At 38.6% G+C, this 25,536-nt stretch overlaps 1 protein-coding gene across 1 annotated transcript in view; it reads left to right on the top strand.

Moving 5' to 3' along the window:
• Window positions 1-25,536, top strand: part of UNC80 (unc-80 homolog, NALCN channel complex subunit) — a 303,637-nt gene that overhangs the window by 99,897 nt on the left and 178,204 nt on the right. The window contains exons 30-39 of the mRNA XM_058184775.1: window positions 1,937-2,068; window positions 3,244-3,430; window positions 4,227-4,358; window positions 5,388-5,531; window positions 7,463-7,563; window positions 11,587-11,673; window positions 13,148-13,331; window positions 14,567-14,661; window positions 15,572-15,661; window positions 18,168-18,269. Coding sequence (XP_058040758.1) covers window positions 1,937-2,068; window positions 3,244-3,430; window positions 4,227-4,358; window positions 5,388-5,531; window positions 7,463-7,563; window positions 11,587-11,673; window positions 13,148-13,331; window positions 14,567-14,661; window positions 15,572-15,661; window positions 18,168-18,269 — 1,254 coding nt within the window. The remainder of the gene's footprint in view (window positions 1-1,936; window positions 2,069-3,243; window positions 3,431-4,226; window positions 4,359-5,387; window positions 5,532-7,462; window positions 7,564-11,586; window positions 11,674-13,147; window positions 13,332-14,566; window positions 14,662-15,571; window positions 15,662-18,167; window positions 18,270-25,536) is intronic.

Genomic DNA, 25,536 nt, shown 5'->3' with positions numbered 1-25,536 from the left:
TGATGATTGGCGTCTCCCACTTTGCGTGATCGACTGGCACCAAAATCCCCTGATTTATGAGCTTGTCCAGCTCCTTATCGATTTTTGGTTTTAGGGCAAAAGGGACTCTCCTCGCCTTAAGCCTAATGGGGGCTACCTGGGGGTCTAAGTTGAAGGAAATAGGGGTCCCTTGTACTTGCCCAGGCAGTCCTTGAAGACATCTTCGAACTCGTTAAAGAGAATGTCTTTCAGGTTACAGTCACTTCTGTAGATGCCAGTCACTCCCATGCCCAGGGCACGAAACCAGTCTAGTCCCAGCAGACTGGGCAGAGTTCCTTCGACGATCGTGATGGGCAGGGTCTTCTTGTGTGGACCGTACTGGACTCGAACGGAGGTGGTCGCTCGAACAGGGATGCGATTCCCTGGTAGTCGTGGACTCGTAGCCGTTGTGCTTGCAGGTGGCGCGCGACAGACGGCAGCGACTTCGCCAAAGTGTCCCAGGACATGATGGTGATCGCTGATCCCGTGTCTACTTCAAGCCGCACCGTACTCCCTCTATTTTTGGCTTGGTGAAGATCTTCTTCTCCACTTTGGTCGGGCGCGCCTATGACCACAGTTGTTTGGTTGAATCCGCGCCTTTTTGTTTGAGCCAATCGCGGGTCGCCTTGCCGATTCCGCTCTGATTGGCCGATTTGAATTTTCGGCGGAAGGTTGGGCGCTCGACAAACTTGAGCTAGGTGCCCTTTCTTCCCACACCGCAGGTCGCGTCCTTAAACTTGCAGCGTTGGCGCTGGTGTTGACCACCGCAGCTTCCGCATTCATCTCTGTCCCCTTTGTCGCGTTTCTCGGTTCGGCAGACCCTTCCTCATCTTCACCGTCGGATTCGGTCTGAACCTCCTCCTGGTGCACTGGGTTGCCTTCGCGCCGCCTTTGGTGGGACAGGCTTCTGCAGTGTCTCCGCCGCTTGGGTGGACATTTCATGTGCTCTGGCTTCGTCCAGGCGTTGGCCAGCGTTAGGTTGCTCTTTGCTAGCAGCCGCCGCAAACGGATATCTTTGACCCCTCGGATGAGTTGCTCGAGGAGCACCTCGTCTAGGTCGCGGTATCCGCAGTCCTTGGGCGCTTTTCTTAGGGCGGCCATGTAGTCACCGATGGATTCGCCCTCCATCTGCCTTCGCTCTCCGAATTCAAACCGCCGCACGATTTGGACGGCGTTGGTGCGAAATGGTTTTTAGTAAAGTCTGTAGAGTTGGCCACGACACCGACTGCAACGGCGTTGGCTCTGCCAGGGCTTCCGCGATATCAATGACCTCCGGACCACAGTGGCTTAAAATAAGCCTTTTTCGGTTATCTGGAACTCCTTGCAGTTCGTTGGCTTCTAGAAAGCTTTCGAAACGGGTCATATACGTTCCCCATTTCTCCTTAGCCGGGTCAAACGGTGCGGGCGGAGTGTAACTGGCCATCTCCGCTTTTCTGCCCTGGGTTTGCTGGGTTCGGGTCTATTGTGCTTCAGCTCGGTTCTGGTTCTCCTTAGCCTCGATATCCCACCTTCGTCGCCAATGTTAGGTTCTGGAAGTAACGAGGCTGGAGACCAGGGTAGTGACAACAGCTCTTTAATATAGGGTGAACCCAGCAACAGGCTGGGGGAAAAACCTCTCCTTTTATACAGTTCTACTGGAGGCTTCGTCCAATCAGCAACGTGCTGATTTCCCGCTCAAATATTTAAAGGTACAAACATGAATACATAACACTAACTCAACTACCAAAACATCTAAAGAAGGAATTACTTACATTTCCATTGTATTATGTGAGGAAAATTTTTCTAATTCTTTTTTATCTCAGGATAGAATTAAATAGACATATTTTGACATTTCTTTGTTCCTGGAAAAATGCATTTTCATGAGAGATGTACAAGAGTGATTATTATCATATTGAATCTTCTGGACTTATTTTTACAGATTCCTCCACCAAGTATTAACTTCACCCTGCCCTCTCCAGTGCTTGGAATGCCATCTGTCCCCATGTTTGACCCTCCATGGGTTCCCCAATGCAGTGGGAGTGTGCAGGACCCCATCAATGAAGATCAGTCTGTAAGTAGGACATTCCTTTTAGAAATGAAAATCTCACTGTGGTAGAGGTGAAGTCACAGAAGAGAAAAAAATAAGGCAGCCTAATAAATCATCGAGGCATCTATTCTCAAGGGATCGCTATAGAAGTAGGATTGGCTGATACATGCTTAGTCTTTTATTTCTTAATATGCAATTTAATAAGTTCTAATAAATGCTTCTGGAACTGTGTGGTTATCATCCTTCTACAGCTGTTCTTGATTACACAGATTTTTTGTCTAATTGAGTCTAGACATAACAATCTAGAACATCATTACAAGAATTTATTTTTTTCCTCATACAGAGAAAATGCTGCAAAATCAACCAAAACTGGCTAATCCAAATTTTACACTAAATACACTAAACATTATTATCTGCTCAGGAAGACTGAAAGTCTAATAGTTTATGAAGGGGGATTTCACAGGATGTTATAAAGAAGATAGCAATTGCTTGCATATTGTTTACATATTTCAGTGCATTGCACTTCTAAATACTTCATCTGAGAAAATATTTGCACTTATTTTGTGACATTGTCTAAATTATTACTCAATATGTTTCAAGTAATCATTCCTTTCCTCCCTGATTTCTCTCCATCCTGAAATTGAAAAAATAGAAAAGTGTTGGATACATTTTTGGCCAACTTTAGTTACAGAAGATTTTTTTTTCTTTTAATTTCTGTGGATGGCTATCAGTCCCATTCTTCAGACAGTTAAAAATATCTTGTCAAAGTGAACCAGGAAGATGCTTATTTTAATAATATAAGGGGTCTAGCTAAATTTTTTATCTGCTTCACTCCCATAGCACATATTCCATTTAATTTCCCTAATAATTGTTAATATCCCTCTCCTCTCATCCCCAGTTCAACATTTGGTGCCAGTTCTCATGATTTCTGGCAGCTCTTCACTTATTTTTTCCCAGATGAGATCAGATAACCTGCAAATCTCAAGGTTACCAAATGTATCACACACACATACACACACCCTTTGTATGTTTTCATTGTTTCCTTTGGTGTGATGGACGATAAATTCTGATAGTTGACAAATTATTTACAAAAATAAACCTGAGTTGTGTTTGGCAAAGTAGCATTCAAGCATGCAAGTATCTTTATGAAAAAACAAAGCAACTTTTTTTCAATTTCTTTTTTAATGGTTTGATTGCAGAAGTCATTTTCAGCCCGGGCAGTATCACGTTCTCATCAACGAGCAGAACACATTCTGAAGAACCTGCAACAGGAAGAGGAGAAGAAACGTCTGGGCCGAGAAGCTAGTCTCATCACTGCCATACCTATCACCCAGGAAGCTTGCTATGAACCCAGCTGTTCCCCAAGCTCAGAGCAGGAGGAAGAAGGTGCACTCACTTTGTACTCTGGAATGTGTTCTTTGACCTGGAGAGACCTCATATAGCAAAGGATAAAGTCATCACATGACCACATACACTACATAAGATAAGATAGAAAGATAGATTTTTTTTCTATATTTATATTATCAGTTATTTCTACTTCCAAGACCTGCAATGGGCCATTACTGGTTAACAGAACATGCAGAGCTGCAATCTTTCTCCCTAGGTTTTGTTGTGGTTGTGGTTGTGGTTGTGGTTGTTTGAGGAAGTAGCTTAATATACCTATTTTCTATGTTGAAAAAAAGAATAAATAAAATTTATTTAACAGTGGAATTTAACAGTGTGATTTGGGGGCAATGAGGTTAAGGCACCAAAATAAATCACCTGCAGACTGCCAGTCAGGAAATGCCCATCCCTATCCTAAATCATTGGTGGTATGATTTCTTTGGACTTCCTTAATTAGTTTCTGCTACTGAAGTGCCATAGGACATATGATATTGTATTGTTACATGTAAGTCTAAGAAGACCTTCAAGGGCCTCTGTGAATTTGTTAGCGTCTTTGCAGATTTTTGTTTTTTAGGGAAGGACATTATTTTGTCAATGACCATGATTCTGCTATTGGCAGATCTCCTGAAAATAGATCTGGGAAGAACTGATACAAAATCTTTTCATATATTTTTATAGATATAATACAATAAAATTAAGTATATTATTCATTATCATGTAATAAAATGGTTTTCATTGTTGCAGTGAATCAGCAGACTACATGAATAAAAATGTAAACATCTTCTATTGATTTTATCAGTAGAAGAAGTCACCAACCTGGCATCACGCCGTCTGTCTGTGAGTCCATCATGCACTTCCAGTACATCACATAGAAACTATTCTTTTCGACGTGGGTCAGTTTGGTCAGTGCGTTCAGCAGTCAGTGCTGAAGGTAAGGGAACTTTAGATTGGGGGTTAATTTTCTTATGATTCTTACTGATTCTGCCTTAATTTTATTTCTGTGTTAAAATGTGTTGGAAAAGATGCTACTGGACTCCTGGTTTTTTTGCCACTATAGATTAACACACCTGTCTTCCTATAGTATTTAAAATATATTTATGTAATCTTCAATGCGAGGTGTCCTAATTCTCATCATGATGAGAACTTTATTATCCAGGGAATCATTTCAAGTTAAATCAACAATTTTTAATGTGAACGTTATCTTAAGCTCCAGTCTGGGTCCATCCAAGAGGTTTACTCTTCTGAGCTTTCAAACTCGTGCGGAAGCCCATCCTCAGGGACCTTCTCTCTAATGGAATGTGTTAGACATTCTGTTCTGTGTAGCATTCCGTTAGAGAGAAGGTCCCTGAGGATGGGCACCACCGCAAGTCCAAAAGCTTGGAAGACTAAAACTCTGGTCCCGGTGACTAACCCAGATTGGATAATAATATCCACATTAAAAAAAGGTATATTTGCCTTCATTTGTGATATTATTTTAGAACCTATTATTTTTGTGCCATTTAATGTGGCAGATGATCTTTACATTAAAAAAATGGCTATGTTGTTTGTACCAGATCTGTTCCCATATTTAATGCTGTGTTTTTTTAGTTGGTTTCTTTCACACAGATAAACTTGACAAAATCCATATATGCATCTTATTTACACAGCTAATCACATAGGAGAATTTCTGATTCCAGTAGCAAACACATCTTTAGGATGATATGTGAATCAAGCATTACAAAGAGTGACTTGTGTTTTGAAACTTCTATCCCTTTATTAGTGTTTAAATAATTTTGTCAGTAGACACAAAATTGGTATTCATTTGATGAGTGGACTTGTGGTAATCTGTCTCTTATTCAGAATGGGGTTTCTTACAACCAAGCAGTAGTTATATACATAAATAGGATAGATGAAAATATAGATGAAATATAGATGAAATGTAAGAATTAATTTTGACTTTACTTCCACATCTTGTTTTTAGATGAAGAGCATACAACAGAGCACACACCAAATCATCATGTGCCACAACCCCCACAGGCAGTGTTCCCTGCATGCATTTGTGCAGCTGTACTTCCCATTGTTCACTTGATGGAAGATGGAGAAGTTCGGGAAGATGGAGTAGCAGGTACTCTTTTAGTTTAAAGTTTTGGAAAGCAATTAAAAATATCTGTACTTCTTTTAGTACATTATACACATGATATATTGACCATCAATTGTGTTATAAATGTTGTACCTTGATGAACGTATCTTTTCTTTTATGTACACTGAGAGCATATGCACCAAGACAAATTCCTTGTGTATCCAATCACACTTGGCCAATAAAAATTCTATTCTATTCTATTCTATTCTATTCTATTCTATTCTATTCTATTCTATTCTATTCTATTCTATTCTATTCTATTCTATTCTATTAACAGTAAGCATTGTAAGCAAAGATAAATCTTTGTCTTATACACATAGACACATACCCTACTTAAGTTTCAGATTCCATTCGAAAATGGTGTTTCAGAGCACTTTTCAGCAATTCTTTGAAACAACCATGTCTTTTCTTGGGATCGCACAGCAGCTGCAGAGGGGAGATGCAACATTCACATGACTGCACTGAATGAAATAGCTTTCCCAAATTATTCTCCACATTCTGCACCGTCCTTATGTACAGAGACAATGTCTGTGCACAGAAGCATACACAGTCAGTATAATATAGTGTATGTGAGAGAATACATATGATTGATAAAATTGTTAACAAAAATTCTATGTGGATTTTTTTATCATCCCTCTTCAGTCAAAAGTTCTATTAAAATTTTTATTTGCATTTACATTGCCTGATTGTCTAGTAAAATTTGAAATCATTTGATAATCTTTAGTGTGTTTTTCCACCTTCTTCAATATTCTACATAAGCTTTACCTTTAACTGTAAAACTACATATTTTCCTGCTCCCAAGTTATGATATTGATGAAAATGTAGTGATAAGTTTTGCTTTATTACCCTTTTTGGTTGCATATTGAAAAGCATCTGTAGCATATTAAGCAGATAAATATAGCTATACTTAAGAGCAGCTCCACAACACTGAAGATCCTACGCAATCCCTCCCAAGATTTCATGTAAAAATATATCAGGTTAACAGCTTCTACTTTTTCTTGTATGTCAGAGTATTAGCATGCCTTCTTAGATAGTCAGATTGATCTGAGGAGGAATGGGTCTGTCTTCTTTGTGTAGAGTTACTGTGATCCTCCTTATGGATTCTGGTAGAGTTTGACATTGTAGTATGGAATAGCCTGATTGGAGTAAGTGTTAGAGATGATGGTAGATTGAATTCTATAAAAAATTGCAGATACTGGTTTATCTCTTTTTATTCTGAAGAAGTTTTTCCATGAATGTGGAATTTCACATTGGCTTTTGATCAAGGATTCCAGACTTTTCACAATCATTTGGATAAAATCAAGGGCCAGGCTGCAATGGAAGAGCTGGCAGTAGCAAAAGATCTGAAATCAGTTTCTCATTAGCATCTTTTGGTGAAGGGGAATCCATGGATACTTTATTTTAATGGACAGAAGGGCTCTCTTGTTTTGTGTTCCAGTGATATATTCCTTGAAGACATTTGTGCCCTTTTCCTCTTTTAGACAAAAAGCAGAAAAAAAAATATCTCCCACAATAAGCAAATGTGAATTTATAGACTGTTATGCTTTCCATCATAACTGAGTTCTCTCTTCCCATTCCTATTGAATGGGAAGAGCAATATACTAAGATCGTACCTGTTTCTATGCCATAAAATAGCATGTTTGTATTTGGTTAAATATCCACTGTCACATGCAAACCGTTTCTTTCCATATCAAATACTACTACTAAGTTTAATAGGTGTTTAGGACCAAATTGGATACAGCTCGCATTACCAAACAATGTTGTGTCAAATTTAGACCAACACTATATATGGTATAAGGTTTGGCAAGAACACATTTCTGTGCTGTGAAAATTGAAAGTTTCACTAATAGTTATATTTGAAGGCACTGGTTTATCCAGTCAGGTTTGGATACATTTTCTCCTTTTGTCTTATATAGTGAGTGCAGTGGCTCAACAAGTCTTGTGGAACTGTCTCATTGAAGATCCCTCCACAGTTCTTCGACATTTCCTGGAGAAACTCACGATCAGTAATCGGCAGGTAGAGATTATGCTTTCCATAAACACATGTATTCAATCACTTAGTCAAAACTCTCTTCCAGGGGAGAGTAACTTGCAGTCCCAGGATATTGTTTACTTGTTTGTTTGACAGATATTCCAATCACAATCCAATATATTCCAATGGCTATCAGTTGTTTCTATAGTATATAATATAACAATCAAAACATCCATTGAAATCTCTCAAAGATAGCATAAAACAAAAAAATAAAAGCAACAGCAACAGCAACAAAAGAAAAAATGAAAATAAGTGAAAGATGGCATAGTTTTTAGATTACAAAAAATACTTACTTTTTTTCAACATCTCCCTAAAGGTCAACAACAATGGCTCAGCCAAATATCCACAGGGAGGCTATTTTAAAGCAGTTTCTTCTAATTCACTCTCCTTCACCTCTCAGAAGTGTGACCAAAAATAGTTTCTTCCTAAAGAAACTAATGGTTTAGATTTTTAATAGCAGGAGCAGGCACTCTTGATGATACCCAGGTGCCATGGCATGAAGGACTAAATAGTCAACACCAGCATTTTAAATTGTACCCAGAGCAACCAATGGCAACCAATGCAGAGTTTGCAGAATCTGTATTATACTGTATGCTTGCAGCACCAAGAGCCAGTGAGTACATTTGCCACTGGATTTTGGTCAGTTGGCAATTTCTAAGTAATTCAGAAATTGAGGGTAGTTCATGTAAAGTACTGCATATTGCAGTAGTCCATCTGGCTGGTAATGAAGATAAGTCATTCTATACCAGATAGGATGGAAATTGGTGCACCAGCCAAAGCTAGGCAATATTTCTACCTTTTGTTCAAACAGAAGTCCAGAAGGATTCCTGAATTATTAATCAGCTCCTTCACCTGCTTCTTAGTGAATGCCCACACAGAGAGAATCCTGGTGCATACAGCAACTTCATTTCATTTGGGTGGAAGAAAGCAGCTTCAGTCTGTTCTTTTCCATCCAGACCTTCACAGCCTCTAGACTCCAAGACATGACATTGACAACATATCTCTTGTAACACAGTGGCAATATATAGTTGTTATAGCAACTATTATAGTTGTTAAGTGGTGGTGGGGACACAATGCAAAGATCACCAGTGTTTGTGTGTGTGTGTGTATCTTTAGAAAGTCCTAGAGACCACTCCAAAGTTGTCACCCAGTTGTAATGTTTAATGTAACAATGAGGAAATTATTAAAAAAGCAAAAAGTAATCCCGTATTAAATAAATTGTATTTAAATCAAATTAAATTTAATCCAACAGATAAAATATTTGTTCCAACAGATTAAAGATATGAGATTTGGAGGGAAGTTTCAGAAAATGATAAAGGCAATATACACAATGCAAAAAGCTAGAGTGATAATTAATGGAGACAACACCGAGAAATTCAAAAGAAATAAAGGAGTAAGACAGGGATGTCCAATGTCACCTCTGCTTTTCATCTTGACATTGGAAATGCTGCTAACCCAGATTAGGCACAATGGAGAGATAAAAGGATTAAAAATTTAAAAAAAAGAATATAAGACACAGGCATTCGCCGATGAGCTAGCGTTCTTCATAGAAAAACCGCTAGAGACAAGAAACAACCTAATGAATGAAATAGAAAAATATGGGACAGTGGCAGGACTGAAAATTAATAGAGCAAAGACTAAATTGTTAGTAAAAAAAAAGACAGAATTAGAAAAAGAACTGGGATTGCAAATTGAAAAAAAAGATTAAATATTTAGGAATCTGACTTACAGTAAGGTGTTCGCCAATAAAAGACGACAGTTACAAAAAACTGATACCACAAATTAAAAAAGATTTGGAGATTTGGGGAAAATTGCAGCTATCATTATTAGGAAGGATAGCGGCGATCAAAATGAACATATTGCTGAAACTATTATATTTATTTCAGACAGTCCCTATAAAACTAGAAAGGAGATTTTTTTGAAGAACTAAACAGAATAACTAAAAAAATTATATGGCTGGGTAAGAAAGCAGGGGTAAATATGAAAATGCTACAAGACAGTAGAAGCAGAGGTGGCTTTGGATTTCCAAAATGGGAACTTTACTATCAAGCAACAGGGCTATTGTGGTTTAGAGATTGGATAAATTTAGACAATAAAAGGGTTTTAACGATTGAAGGATATGATCTACAGGTGGGATGGCATGCTTTCCTATGGAAAAACGCAACAAGGCACATTCATATTTCTACCGGCATCAAATAAGAGATGCGTTGATAGGGACATGGGGAAAAGTGAAAAGGAAACATTATATGAAACTGCCAAGATGGGTTTCGACCATGGAGGCAACGATCTACCTGAATACATTGGATAAAAAAAGATGATAAGCTATAAAGAATTATTAGATAGCCAGGGGAACCTTAAACCAAATGAAGAATTAAAAGAACAGGGTATAATTATAGACTGGTGGCCATACCTGCAGACACAGATACAGAAAAGATATGAAAGAATATGGAATTCAAGGGGCACCACAACAATTGGACCAAATTTTGACAGGCAAAGAAGAAAAATTTATAACAAAAGCATATAACTACTTGTTAGAGGTAGAAATGGAAGAAGAAATAGTGAAAGGTCTGATGATAGTGTGGGTACAAAATATAGGCTGTAATATAAAATTAGAGGAATGGGAAAAATTATGGAGCAAAAATTATAAATTAACACTGTCAAATGCACACAAAGAAAATCTGTACAAAACGTTTTACAGGTGGCATTTAACACCGGCGAGATTGGCTAAAATGTATACAAATATGAAACCAGAGTGCTGGAAGTGCAAGCACAAGGATGGAACATTTTATCACATGTGGTGGCAATGCCCCAAAGCAAAAAAATTATTGGGAACAGATAAGGAGATAGCTGCAGGAGATAACAGGAGAAAAAATTGTATTTAAAGCTGAACTATTCTTATTAGGAATGATGAACCAAAAGATCCAGAAGCAACTCCAAAACATTATTCTACACATAGTAACAGCAGCGAGAATTGTCTATGCTCAATGTTGGAAACTAGAAAATACACCAGCCAATGAGATGATTATATAGAAAATACTAGAATGTGCTGAGATGGATAAGCTCATGTTAGAAATGAAAGGCAAGGAAGAAACAGAATTTTATGAGGTATGGGACAGTGGTATAACTGGTTAAAACAGAGAAACAAAAATGTATAGGAATAAATGTAAATACCTATAAGAGACACATGACACAGTACTGTTAAAAATGTTTATTATCAAAATTGAAAATAGAAATTAAATAATAATGATAATAAATTTTCCTATTCATGTTGAAGCATGTTGAAGCATGGCTTCTAACAGGTGGAACAAAGATGAAATCTGGCCCTTGGCTAAAAAATAAAACAAAACCCCAATGTGTTCCTGTCTTATTTGGAACTAATAATAAAATACAATTTATTAAGGCATAAATAGGTCTCAGATTTATACTGTCTCCCTTCTTTCTTCTTCATCAATATAGTTGCAAGGAAAAGATGAGGAAAATATATTTGTCTGAAATTCACTTCATATTAACTTGACTGAATCCAAATAAATAGCAGTGAATCTTTATTATGTTTTATTGAAATAATCCAATTTAAATTTATGACTTATTTTAATAAATAATATTTAATATTAACCAGATACAACTGGGAGACTTGTATTAGAATTTAGTGCATTCAATTTAAAATGAAAGCAACATCTCCAGTTTCCTGCCAATGCTCAAGGTTCATTCAAGTTAGATGATAAACTAGTTAACATCTAATACAATGAAAGAACATAAGGAGTTCAAACATTTGAAGATAAGACTAGACTTTTATCAGACTAGGGTTCTGTTCAGATGTTCTGATTAAGTTTTACACCTCTCCTGTAAGAAAAAGCTCTCCCGTATTGTTTATGGGAAAACATTCGTAATACTGCAACTTGTAAAGATTTTAATTCTGTGTTACCTTAAAGTATAATAATTGATCCCTGTGCAAATAGTGAAATTGACTGCTATGCTAGAACAAATTGAAAAATTCTGCTCTAACTACAGGATGAATTGATGTATATGCTGAGGAAACTTTTATTGAACATTGGAGACTTTCCTGCTCAGACATCCCATATCCTCTTCAACTACTTGGTATGTTTTTCTGAATCCTGGGCAAAACCCAAACTATAGGCATTAATGATGCCCTTATCCAAAGCACAGACAATTGTGAATTTTGAATTAATCATAATTAGTGTCACATTCAAGAAAGAAATACACCTCCTGCACAGTTTTTCTTATAGTCAGTATGTTTTCTAGCTTTTTGGCTTTGATTTTCTGAAGATCAAAAATGTAACTGAATTTCTCTAGTGTATACATTGAACTTCAGGCAGTTATATTTTGAACCATTAATGTTCTGCTCCATCCAGTTGCCCTGACTCTAGGGATTACAGGGCTGTAAAAAGGAAGGTTTTTTTTTTTAATTCAGCCATTTCTTTTTGCTGAAGAAGTTACTCCTTGTGGTAATCACATCTATGATGCGTATTTCAGAGTTAGTAAGACCCTCTATGTACCTTTCCAAAAGATACATTTTTGCGTGCATCATTCTTATTTCATTCTTAAAGTTAAAATTGAATTTGAAATGCTCAGAAGCATATAATTTTTTTATCCTAACTTCTTCAAAAATTTGGAGCACAAATTAGATGTACAGACAGCTTTAAAATCTATATAAAGCATACTGTCTTTTTCTTGTTTACTGCCTCTATTTATCTCATAGAATCATAGAATTAGGAAGTTGGAAAGTAACATAGGGATCCAGCTCTCTGCAATGCACAGGAAAACCAATTAATCTAACCTTCAGCAGCATCTGTCCATCTCTTCTTTGAAACAATGAGATGGGCAACATATAAATTTAATAAATAAAATAAATAAATAAAAAATAGCTGTAATTTTTGATGTGATATAGTTATATACTCCTTTTTTAGTAGAATGCAATAGTTTCACAATTGTCGTATGATCAGCTTGCCTATCTTGCTTTCTTCACTCTCTGAAAAATTAGCAATTGACACTGTGAAACTGGGGGAGGTTCCTACTCTTCATGGAGTTCTTTTTGATTGATAAAAATATTAATTTTCTCATTCTGCTGGGAGCCAAATGAAATGGCTTTTCATAAACGTACATGCAGAGACTACTTAGAGTAGGCTTTGAAGTAGCTTCATTAAGCAAGAAAAAGATGTGGTTGTGTCAGTGATTTGAAGACAGGTGCTTTGTTCTCATGTACAGCAGAGCATCTCTTTCAAAGGATTTGCACAAGCCTTAATGTTAACCTTGCCATAACATTTTCTAGCATTTTTTGCAGTGGGTTTTCTTTATTTGAACTTTATGGAGAAGATAAAAGTGAGACTGATATTATAGACATCTTCTAATTTTTTTTTATTCCATCATGGTATTTTAATTAAGTTTGTAAGTTATTCCATATTTTCCTTTGGTAGGAATAGCCACCCAGATTTTCAATGAACAAGCTACAATTACTGACAGAGAAAGACTGGCTCAATCTTACACATGTTCGTATTTATCACTGGCCATCTACTTAGCTTCTGCTATAGATTGTGTACTTTATGATTCATAGGTGGGACTGATCATGTATTTTGTGCGCACACCATGTGAATGGGGCATGGATGCAATTTCAGCCACTCTGACCTTCCTTTGGGAAGTGGTGGGCTATGTAGAAGGACTGTTCTTCAAGGATCTCAAACAAACTATGAAGAAGGAACAATGTGAGGTGAAGCTTCTGGTTACTGCCTCAATGCCAGGTATGGAGGGCATTATTTTTATTTCCCTAGGGGCTTTTGGCTGGTATTTGATCTTTATTTAATAATAATAATAATAATAATAATAATAATAATAATAATAATAATAATAATAATAATAATAATAATAATAATAAGAAGAAGAAGAAGAAGAAGAAGAAGAAGAAGAAGTTGTTTATGTTCAATCATTTTCTAAATTCATCAACATAGCCTGAGTAAAAGGGGAGAGGGGATGTAAATCTTAGACTCAGTATATGGATTTCTGCCTATCATTGACATTACTGTATGAAAGGGAAAGTCTGAAAGAGATCTTTAAATGTGTGGAAAATTTTTGTTTTATTTTTGCCTTTTTGTCTTTACATTAGCATTACCTTTAAGAAACCCACCTAGTAACCAAAATATTCATGAAATATTTGGTGAGAAAATGACGGTCAACTTCTTTGGCTGTCCTTTACTCCTTCCCCAAGTCTATTGGGCAAATGGACTGTATCAGTTGTACTATGCTGTGATCTATGCTTATATAAGGAATTGACATTTAGTTCACCATCCTGTGTGATAATCTTTGAGGCTTAATGTGACACAAACAGTTTAGGAAAATGGTTTGTGTTAATGGATATAATTTTGTAATTAGCCAGTCTATAAATGCTGGATTGTCTCCAAGGAGAGTTTCACATAAAAAGCTCCATGAGTTGCAATACATATCTTGCATAGCGTGAACAAAAGAAAACTGATAGAAAGTCTTCCCTTTGATTTGAAGGAGCAAGCCAAACGAACAACCCATGTTCTTGAAATTATATTCTGCATTACATACCCATGGTTATTTTTTTTTAAATCCCTTCTATATTAATAACAATAAAGAGTGTTTTACATTTAGCAATTACAGCCTGAAGTGGGTTACCTTCTCTTCCTAGCTATATCCACATGCTTGAAGAAAGAGGTCTGCACATGTATGAAAGCCAGCATTGCATAATATTATAATACTGGACATGGTAAGAGAGAGAGAGAAATTCTCAGTGAGGCATGAGGCTTCTCTGAATATCCCTGTACAATACAGTCACTCTTTTTCAGCTGAACTATACTGTACAGAAGCAAAAATGATAACGGATTACGAACCATCTAAAATGTTCCAAGCAACTCAGAAGAAGACTAAGACATAAAGTAATTTATTTTTATTTATCCAGGATTCCAAAAGTATATTTTTTGTAAACAAACATTTTATTATATCAATGCTTTTAAAGGTACCAAGACCCTAGTAGTTCATGGGCAGAATGAATGTGATATCCCAACTCAGCTACCAGTCCATGAAGACACCCAATTTGAAGCTCTTTTAAAGGTTGGCAAATTATTAAAATAATTTTAACAAAAAAGTTATTTTGGCTGTATTTTCCAGTCTTCCAGTATTAAAGCTCCTCCATTAACCTCTTTAGGTTGTGGGAGAAAGATTGATCTGGAATAATATGCAGACCTCAGCTGTGGTGCCTATTTATGAATTAGGTCTTTACAAAATTATCTATTGAACGCCTGATTTCAGTGGTGGATTGCTACCGGTTGACCCTGGATCGGACGACTGGTAGCAGCAGCAGGAGGAGGCTCTGTCCATCCGCCCAGATGCCTCTGCGCATGTGCAGAAGCTTCTGCATATGCACAGAAGTGTCACGCACGCGTGTGAGTGCACACACGCCCATGAGCGAACTGGTAGTGACGGGATTTGAAACCCACTACTGCCTGATTTAGCAGCTTCTTTACATCTTAATATGTGAAAAGGTCATCATACATGTATTCCACCTATAATATAATATTCATCTTAGAAATGACCTCAGATACACAGTAAACAAAGTAGTTATATGGGTGACCTGTTATCAGCGATTTTGCCGGACATTTAACAGTTAGTTAGTTAATTAGTTATTGCACTTTCAATTACTCAACAGGCTCATTTCCATAGGCCTACTATATGAAGTAAGCATATTATATCACTTTCAGTTGTGATTTTGGACATTAATTCAAGGTGACATTGGTTTTAAAAACTGTTACAATCTAAGTGGTATCACTAATTAACTAAGAACTGCCTTAGTAGCAGTGCAAGACTTGACGGCTTGTTTTTATTAAGATTACATTTTTATGGGCAGGGAACAGAGATATAGCCACAATTACCTGAGGAAAATACTTTTAAAATAAATATCTTTCTAAGTTGAAGAACATGTGATCAATCAATATTGCCTTATGCTTATGTCTTTTTGTGCTAGGAGTGTCTGGAATTTTTTAACATACCTGAATCCCAGTCTTCCAACTATTTTTTAATGGATAAGCGGTGGAATCTTATTCATTATAATAAGGTGAGATAGTTTTATATTCTAATGTTATTTATTAATTGTAATTGAAAATCTTATCAACAAGTGACATTTTGGATACACTAATATGCAAGTTTAATATAATTTAATAATAATATGTATGGGCCCAGAAAGTGTGGGTGCTCCAATACTGGAAGTTTTTAAGAAGAGATAGGACAACCATTTTTTTAAATTTGCATTTATATCCCGCCCTTCTCTGAAGACTCAGGGCGGCTTACACTATGTCAAGCAATAGTTTTCATCCATTTGTATATTATATACAAAGTCAACTTATTGCCCCCAACAATCTGGGTCCTCATTTTACCTACCTTATAAAGGATGGAAGGCTGAGTCAACCTTGGGCCTGGTGGGACTTGAACCTGCAGTAATTGCAAGCAGATGTTGTTAAGAACAGACTGCATTAGTCTGTTGAGCCACCAGAGGCTTGAAATGGTATATACAATATTCCAAATATAATCTCACCATAGATTTATATGAGAGCATTATTATATTTGCAGTTCTATTTTCAACTGCAAGTATGAAATTGTCTTTTTTGAAGACCCCTTTCTTGATCAATCACTAGCAATTCAGATCCCATTCATATTTCAATGAAACTTGGATATTTTGGGCTAATATGCATACTTTTACATGTCATTTTGAAGCTCGTTGCTTCAGTTTGGAGAGTGTCGTGGCTCCAGCCCCCACCCCCAGGCCTGGCCCCCTGCCAGAGAGTGACTCAGAGAGTGAGGGGGAAGGGCCGCCAGGGCTCCCCTCTGCAGGGCCAGCCTCTCTGGCTCAGCTCCAGGAGCCAGAGGCAGGCCATGTGGAGGAAGTAATGAGGCCTCTGTCTCCTGTATCTCCCCCCTGCCCAGGCAATGCTTCCAGACCCAGCTGTGGACAATCAGTCCTGGTTAGATCCCAGGTTTCGTAGACGAGAGGCGGGAACAACAGAAGCAGGGGTGGGGCAGGCCTAGAAAGTGCTGAGTCACGGAGCCACACCCCACAGGGTATAAAGCAGGAGGGGCTGCTATACTACTTTGTGACAAACAAATCAACTGACTGAGCATTTGGCTTGGAGTGCTGTTTGTTCCTGACTTCCTGGTTGACATGCCGGCATCAAGAAAGATAAAAGAAAAACCTTGGCAGACGCTCGCTGGTTTGCTGCCAGAGCTGATAGCTGCCATGGACTAAATTGGCAGCTAATTGAGTCATTTCACATGCCTCCCGGACTGAGGTGGCGGGACAGAACAGAGAGATTCTTGAGAGGATTCTCACAATCCCTTTTGTATTTTACCATTCTAAATACTATGGTATTATCAGTTGAGTAGTACACTGCTCAACTCTCACTTTTTATACAATTTCTACATAAGGGGCGGAAACCCATAGATTAAACTATGGAATAACAGATTTGGAAGGGACATTGGAAGTCTTCTAGTCCAATCCCTTGCTTGAGCAGGAGACCCTATGCCATTTCTGACAAATGGCTGTCCAGTCGCTTCTTAAAAGACTCTAGTGATGGAGCATCCACAACTTCTGAAGGGAAGCTGTTTCACTGGTTGATTGTTCTCACTGTTAGGAAATTTCTCCTTAATTCTAAGTTGCTTCTCTCCTTGTTTAGTTTCCACCCATTGTTTTTTGCCTTACCTTTTGGTGCTTTGAAAAATAGGCTGACCGCCTCTTCTTTGTGAGCCCCTCAAATATTGAAGCATTTCTATCATGTCTCCCCTAGTCCTTCTTTTCACTAGACTAGACATACCCAATTTTTGCAACCATTCTTCATATGTTTTAGACTCCAGGGCCCTAAGCATCTTGGTTGCTCTTCTTTGCACTCTTTCCAGAATCTCAGCATCTTTTTTATATTGCGGTGACCAAAACTGGATGCAGTATTCCAAGTGTGGTCATACTAAGGCTTTATAAAGCAGTACTAATACTTCACATGATTATAATTCTATCCTTCTGTTAATGCAGCCTAGGGTTGTATTGACTTTTTGATAGCTGCTGCACATTGCTGGCTCTTATTTAAGTGATTGTCCACTAGGACTCCAAGTTCCCTCTTGCAGTTATTGCTATTGAGCCAGGTTTCACCTAATCTGTACTTATACTCTTCTTTTTCTTGCCTAAGTGTAAAACCTTGCTTTTTTCCACATTGAATTTCATTTTGTTAGACAGAGCCCAGTGTTCAAGTCTGTCAAAATCCATCTGGATTTTGAGCCCGTCTTCTAGGGTGTTGGCTATGACTGCCGGCTTAGTCCCATCAACTCCAATTTTGATCCCTAGGAGTTCACACTATGCATATATCACCAGTATGAAAGTTGACCATTCATTCTTTTTCTCTCTCCTGTTTCTTAATCAGTTATCAACCTATGTAAAAGAGAAACCCAGAACGGAGAGATTTTTCTCCCTCACTATACCATTATGATTGAAAGTATGACTATTTCTGAAAATACAATTGCTAATGTGCTAGAAGTATAATTCATTTATAAAATACAGACTTTTTAAAATTATCCCACAGACCTATGTCCGTGACATTTACCCATTCCGTAGATCAGTATCTCCACAACTGAATCTGGTACACATGCATCCAGAAAGGGGGCAAGAACTCATTCAAAAACAGGTATGTTTATAGTAAATATCACAATGATGCATCCTCACCAGATTATCATATTGGTATATGATTTGGGATGGTCTAAAAGATATTTGTGGTGCAGAAGCCATAAGTTTATTCATTTCTATATTTTTATTGCAAGATACTGTAGATATACTGTGTCTTAATAGCTATGAATTTCAAAAATATTTGAATTGAATAAGGTATTGTCTTGTCTAGGAAATGAGGATTCCTAGATGTGGATTCCTGGGACAGTCTCTTGGATTTGTGGGTGCATAATATGATAACTCAAAGCAGTTTTGGGATGCATTGGTCCATTTACCTATTGATTTCTGCTTATTCCATTCAAAAATATGCTTAGAGTTAGGATGGATATCTTGTACCTGATAAGTCATTCCCATCACTATGTGGAAATATTGCTTGGATATGTTTTGTGCTAGTCCAAAGCTCTTGTGAGATGTAGTTTAGATCCTATTGCTGCAATATTCATATTTGATATATATATTCATATTCGTATAGTCTATTTTTCAAAACATGAATAAATTAAATTAATTTTAAAACATGTGACACTGTAAATTGGATTAATTAAGTTACATTAACATATTCCATCTAATTACGATAATTTCTCCATTCTTTTTTCCACTCCAGATTATTTGCTTCAGATCCATGTTCTAGATGTAGAGTAGTTATTACTAATTATTTATTCATTCTGATAGTTCTTAGTGATAGCTTGTAAATCATAGAACTAAAATTGGTTACTTGTTCCCAGTTCTCAATTTCTTATTACAGGCACGGTGGCTCATGTGGCTTTTCTCGCGGCCAGCGGGCTCGCCACGAAAGGGTCTGGGCAATCCCCGCGCCAGACGGAGTGAGAAATGAATAAGCAGAGTCCAATTCTCCTCGGGGTGAGCGAGCCCCGAGCTAGCTCGAAACAACCCTTTTATTAAGATTAGGGGTTAGGGGTGGGTTACAGAAGGTAAGCAGGGGTGGTTACATATTAGCATATATTCAACACGTGAACACGTGACTACAAGCACATCCACAAGCCTATGATTTTGGGAGAAAGATCATGATTCTTGGGAGGAGTTTTACCATGAAGTGGTTCTTTGTTCTCTGCTTTTTGCCTACGTGGTACAGCAAACAGAAATACATCTTGAGACATCCTGACTACATACTAATAAATCTCATATAATTGTGTGTAGGAGCAAACTTCTTTTGAAGCTCTGTGAAGTTGACCTTATCAGAGAAGGAATGTTCTGTGGCTATCTCATAGGTGTTGTTACATTTACTGGCAAACATCTTTGTAACCTTGGCATCAAACAGATTTCTGCTTACATGATAACAATTAGCCAGACTTACCTATGCTGATATTTTTGCACATAAGCAATTTCTTGCTCATGCTTATATTTGCACATAAGTAATTTTATAAACAGTTTCATAAAGGGGTTCATATGGCATAATATCGCAACATCTCCTCTGTTTTTATTTTTTATTTTTTAGGACCAGACAATCAGTCGGTTTCATGGTGGTGTAAACACAGATATTAGCCATACTATCCTTGTCTATTTCTTTTTCGTCAACCAGGCAGGAATTGTTAGGTGCAGTTTGGGTGTAATCATCTTCGAGTTCTTCAATAGCCAGTAAAGATAAACTTTTAGAAATTGTTCTAACAAAAATAGGTAGAATACAAGGTAAAATTATACATCCTAATGCAATTATACCAACTACAACTATAATAGCTTGTAAATCATATCAAAGTTAAGTCCCTTAGTTTTTTCTTTGAGTCCTGTACAATGTCAGATGGTCAGCATAGAAGCAGCATTCTTCCTTTAAAGCCACACACAATCCACCTTCTTGGAGAAAGAAAAGGCCAAAGGAGCGATAAATGTCTCTTGTAGGAAGAAAAGAGTCAGTTGCCATCAATCTTTTGATGGTAGGGACGGATATGTCGACCAGGGCCTCAAGGTCTCACCGTTGATGTGGATGTTCGCTGCTGACAGAAATCTCAAAATACAAATCCTTACATGAATACATAAAACAAGAAAAAACCAAACTGTCTTAAAAAGTCTTTTGATCGTTACATGTTTAAAAGACATGAGAAAGGGTCCCCTCCTCCTCCCTTTCTGGGTGAAAAAAGGCATTGTTGGAGGATTAGGGAGGGGGCCAAGGGGGAATAGATAGCTTGCATGTAGAACTGAAATAGAAACAACAAACATACAAATCTCAGTTTTGTTTTTTAACAAAGGTACTATGTGGAAGACAGAGAAAAAGACAATCAATCAATAAAGACCCAACTCCCACCCTTTTTATTTATGTGTGGAAGTTGGTCACTAACAAAACCATGCTATCAAAAACTTCCAAAAACAAATCACATTATCTTAGCAAAATCACCATCTGTCTTACTTTACTCATACTTTTCTAACTTCCTAAAACTTTCTCAGCACTAGTATCAAAACATCCTCTTAACTCTCTCTTCACATACTGTAACCTTCTAACTTATCACATCCTTTAACTTTCTAACGTATCTCTGAAATAGTTCCTAAAACAGGGCACATATTGTGCTGCTAAAAAAGAAAAAGAAACAATACAAACAGCAAATAAGGGTTTAAGCTGTTGGGTGAGTCAGTTTATGTGGAAAACCTGAGTGCATTTTCCAAAAAACAGATTTACGCTTAAAAAAATGTGTCCATACATAAGAAGATAGCCATTTGTCTGAAATGCTATAGGGTTTCCTGCCTGGGCAGGGGGTTGGACTAGAAGACCTCCAAGGGTCCCTTTCAACTCTCTTTATGTATGTGAACAGCTTCAAAAATACAAGGCTAGGTTTAATCAGGCAGTTTAAACCTCAAAAAGTTCCAGAAAAAGGAAAATTAAAAATTAAAAGCAAAAGCAAAATTGTATGTAGGGTTAAAAATTAAAATCAAAATTGTTTTCATGGTTAAAAGGTAAAATCAAAAGTGTTTTCAGGATTGAAAATTAGAATCAAAATTGTTTCGTGGTTAAAAAGAAAATATATCTGCATAGTTTTTTACATAGCTTTTTACAAAAGCAATGCTTCCAAAAAGCCTAATAGTCCCTCCCTTCTCAGACAAGAAAGAAGAGAGAAAAAAAAAATGGAGTGGGGGTGAATGGTTCTCCCCCGTAGCCCACCCTTTTCCCTGGCACTGCAAGGAACCAAGGGGGGGTAGTTAAGATAAGCCAGCGAGGAGAGAGAGAGAGAAAAAAAAACTTTTAAAAATAGTCTGAGCTATCGCACCCATGGGGGAAAAGGAGGGGTGCTCTGGGGGAAGGGAGGCAGTGTCCAGTAGCTGAAAGGCAACAGGGAACTACAGCATTCTTTCTAGTTGAGGGATGGCTGAAGGGGACCGTCTTTAACCAAATACGGTCTGGTGTGTCTGGCTGGAACCCAAAGCACTCGGTCCGGCAGCTGGATGGCTGTGTAACCTCGACCCCAGGTGATGAGATCAGCAGGCCCTTTCCATGTCAGGTCAGGTAATTCGCGGTAGTATACCTGTGGTTTGGGTAGACCTGCAGATGGGGGAGGGGAAAAATGTCGCTCTGCAGCGGTCGCGAGCGGTTGTCCAGTTAAGTTTAAAAAATTCAACACATATAAACAACGATTCAAGGTATCTTGCACTGCTGGGAGGCCAGGGGCATTTTTCCCCTGTTGTTTGGTGTATCGGTCAAGGGCTGTTTTTAATGTCTGGTTGGCGCGTTCTACCAGAGCTTGACCTTGGCTGTTGTATGGAATTCCGAATTTGTGAGTAATGTTCCACCGTCGCAGAAGTCTGCAAATGCAGCACTGGTGTAGGCAGGACCATTATCTGTTTTTAGTTCTTTGGGGCATCCCAGCGATGCAAAGGTCCGAATACAATGATTGATTACATGTTTAGTGGCTTCTCCCCTTTGTGGGGTGGCCATGATGAAGCCTGAGAAGGTATCCACTGATACATGTAAGAATTTCCATGGAGCAAAGGATGGATATTGAGTAACATCCATTTGCCAAAGTTGACAGGCCACTGTTCCTCTGGGGTTGACCCCCATCGGAAGAGAGTTACCTTGGCGGCTGCAGGTAGGGCATTGATGTATTATAGCAGATGCCTCAGCAACCGTTAAACCAAATTGTTTCATGAGCGCCTTTTTATTTTGATGAAAATAAGCGTGACTCTCCCAGGGAGATTGGGGAGAGAGACAGAACAGATAGTGAAGTACTAACAGAGGCAGCGGCAGCTGCAGCATCGGCCACATTATTGCCTTTTTGAAGTATTCCAGGCAGAGGCTGGTGGCTTCGAATGTGTGAAACATGAAAAGGAAGATGTCGAGCAGAAATGAGTTTTTGTAGTTTGAGAAACAAAGATAGCAGTTCTGCATCGAGGGAGGGAGCCAGATATGACTCATAGAGAGAGCTAATAATTTGAGTGACATATAGACTGTCTAAGATGAGATTGAAAGGTTCATCAGAAAAGTTTTGAAAAGCCAATATAGAAGCAAAGAGTTCTGCTCTCTGGGCAGATTTTTGAGGAGGAGTAATTTTAGTGTACCACTGACCACCTTTCTGCCAAGCACAGGCACCATAAGACTTGCTGCCATCAGCAAAGACAGTGAGGGCATTAGGTAGTGGTTGGGGAGGGAAGGGGAATTCAGGAGAAAGGAATGGTTCTTAGAAGTAGCAGTCGTGGGTCTGGGGCGGATGGCAGGAGACTTCTCCTGGCCATTCGGCAAGTGCAAATTGCAATTCATCAGAAACAGACAACAAAGATTCCCAAATAGACAAAGAAAAAGGAACATATAAAATAGATGGTTCTATTCCAGCGAGGAGTTTACTCCTAGATCTAATCTTTGTAATGAGCTGCGCTAATTGTGTAGGCTTTGAAGTTAAAGAAGTGCGAGAAGTGTGAGGAAGATGAAACCATTCTAGGATTAGAAGTTTCTCCTCCTTTTGAACTAATGCCCCAGTAGGGAGCATTACAGTGTTGACAATGAGCATGCCAAATGGGATGTTAGGGGCAAGTCTGTCTACCCATATGTGTTTTAGGGTTAGATTGACTTGATGCATGGCATCGTTTGTTGATCGGTCAGTTGTATACGGTCTGATGGTTGAGAGCCTTGTGTGAGGGCTGTGAACAGTGGAGATAATTGAGCAGTGGTTAGAGCTGTGTAAGAGCGAATCCAATTCAGTGTCCCCAAGTATTGCTGTAGCTGAACTAAAGTGGGCTTGTTTGAAAGGTAGAGGGTTGGCACATTTGGGGCCGCTGACCGGAGAACCGTATATCCAAAATAAGAGAAAGGGGGGTGGGATTGAATTTTTTCTGGGGCAACAGTAAGGCCACCCTTCTGAAGGGTGTGTAAGAGTTTTGGCAATTGCTGTTTGACTGTGCCTGGGGGCCCAGGCGCAGCGACAAGAATGTCATCCATATAATGATACACAAGAAAAGAAGGGAACAAAGAACGAAAAGGTTGGAGAATTTTCAATGAAATCAGAATACAACTCATTGGGTTTCTGGCGGATAGAAGCAAAGGAGGAGACGGATGACTTAGGGTCATCCACTTTGAGAAAGGCAGATAAGATTATGGCATTAAGTGGAGGAACAGGGAGTGCGGGGAAGCAGCTTGCAATGCAATGGTGTTAACAGCACCTTCCCGAGAAGATGGACAGCGGTGATGCCGGCGGGGAGGTCCCCGCGGGCCACCGCCACTCTTACCCCTTGCCGCCAAACAGATTCAAAAATCAGAAATTGCGAAGAGGAAAGAAGCATAGAGGCAATATTTTTCCAATCTTCCGGAATCAATTCATGACCATTGGCCATGGAAGTAAGCAAACCCCTGGTATAAGGACTCTGAATCCCATATTCTGCCACCGCCCTTTTAAGATCTTTAACCATTTTGAAATCAAGGGTTGATGACCTCGAATTTTTGATTAGGATTTTGCGGGTCATCTATAAGGGCAACAGGAAACATTTGCAAATCCTCTAAGGAAAGGTCCCCGTTGCCATCGCTCTCTTCAGTCCAGCTGCGAGAGCAGAATGAGAGAGTCTCCCGTCCGCAGTTGGCAGAGGCGGGGGGGCAGATGGTGGAGATGTTTCAGTTAAAGAGGCAATGTTGGAACATTTTACCTCAAGAGATTTTTGCTGCGTGGAGGCATCCTCGTATGGAGGTGGAGATGCAGCGTTGAGCGCCATGGCATCGCTCGAATCTCTGATAGCCTTTTCATAAATCTCCAGGCTAATAACAATTACTTGACAAGTTACAATCAAATCATGATTGGCTTTAGGGGGGTCATTTAAATATTTCAATATGCGCCTCCATTTTTTAGATGTAATATCCCCTGAAGTGGGATAGCTGGGATATTTTTGCCAAATGAATTTCAATAATTTGACTAGATCATTTGCTGAAATTGAGGGTAAAGGTTTGCCATGGTTCATACAAATAATTTTTGCAGCCTTAATAAGGTCTCCAAGTTCTTGGAGGTGCGTAACCTGGCCCTTGGACAACCCGTTCCCCATACTTACTAAGTCTTACGACTGCGGAGCGCCTCACTGGCGAACAACCAGGACCGGGGATCAAATCACGTCGGGGTCACCAGTTGTGGCTTTTCTCGCGGCCAGCGGGCTCGCCACGAAAGGGTCTGGGCAATCCCCGCGCCAGACGGAGTGAGAAATGAATAAGCAGAGTCCAATTCTCCTCGGGGTGAGCGAGCCCCGAGCTAGCTCGAAACAACCCTTTTATTAAGATTAGGGGTTAGGGGTGGGTTACAGAAGGTAAGCAGGGGTGGTTACATATTAGCATATATTCAACACGTGAACACGTGACTACAAGCACATCCACAAGCCTATGATTTTGGGAGAAAGATCATGATTCTTGGGAGGAGTTTTACCATGAAGTGGTTCTTTGTTCTCTGCTTTTTGCCTACGTGGTACAGCAAACAGAAATACATCTTGAAACATCCTGACTACATACTAATAAATCTCATATAATTGTGTGTAGGAGCAAACTTCTTTTGAAACTCTGTGAAGTTGACCTTATCAGAGAAGGAATGTTCTGTGGCTATCTCATAGGTGTTGTTACATTTACTGGCAAACATCTTTGTAACCTTGGCATCAAACAGATTTCTGCTTACATGATAACAATTAGCCAGACTTACCTATGCTGATATTTTTGCACATAAGCAATTTCTTGCTCATGCTTATATTTGCACATAAGTAATTTTATAAACAGTTTCATAAAGGGGTTCATATGGCATAATATCGCAACAGGCTCAATGATTTAATGATGTTGG

This window comes from Ahaetulla prasina, chromosome 1 (genome assembly GCF_028640845.1).
Source record: "Ahaetulla prasina isolate Xishuangbanna chromosome 1, ASM2864084v1, whole genome shotgun sequence".
In the NCBI taxonomy this organism is placed as follows: Eukaryota; Metazoa; Chordata; class Lepidosauria; order Squamata; family Colubridae; genus Ahaetulla; species Ahaetulla prasina.
This window is presented reverse-complemented; position numbering and strand designations above follow the sequence as displayed.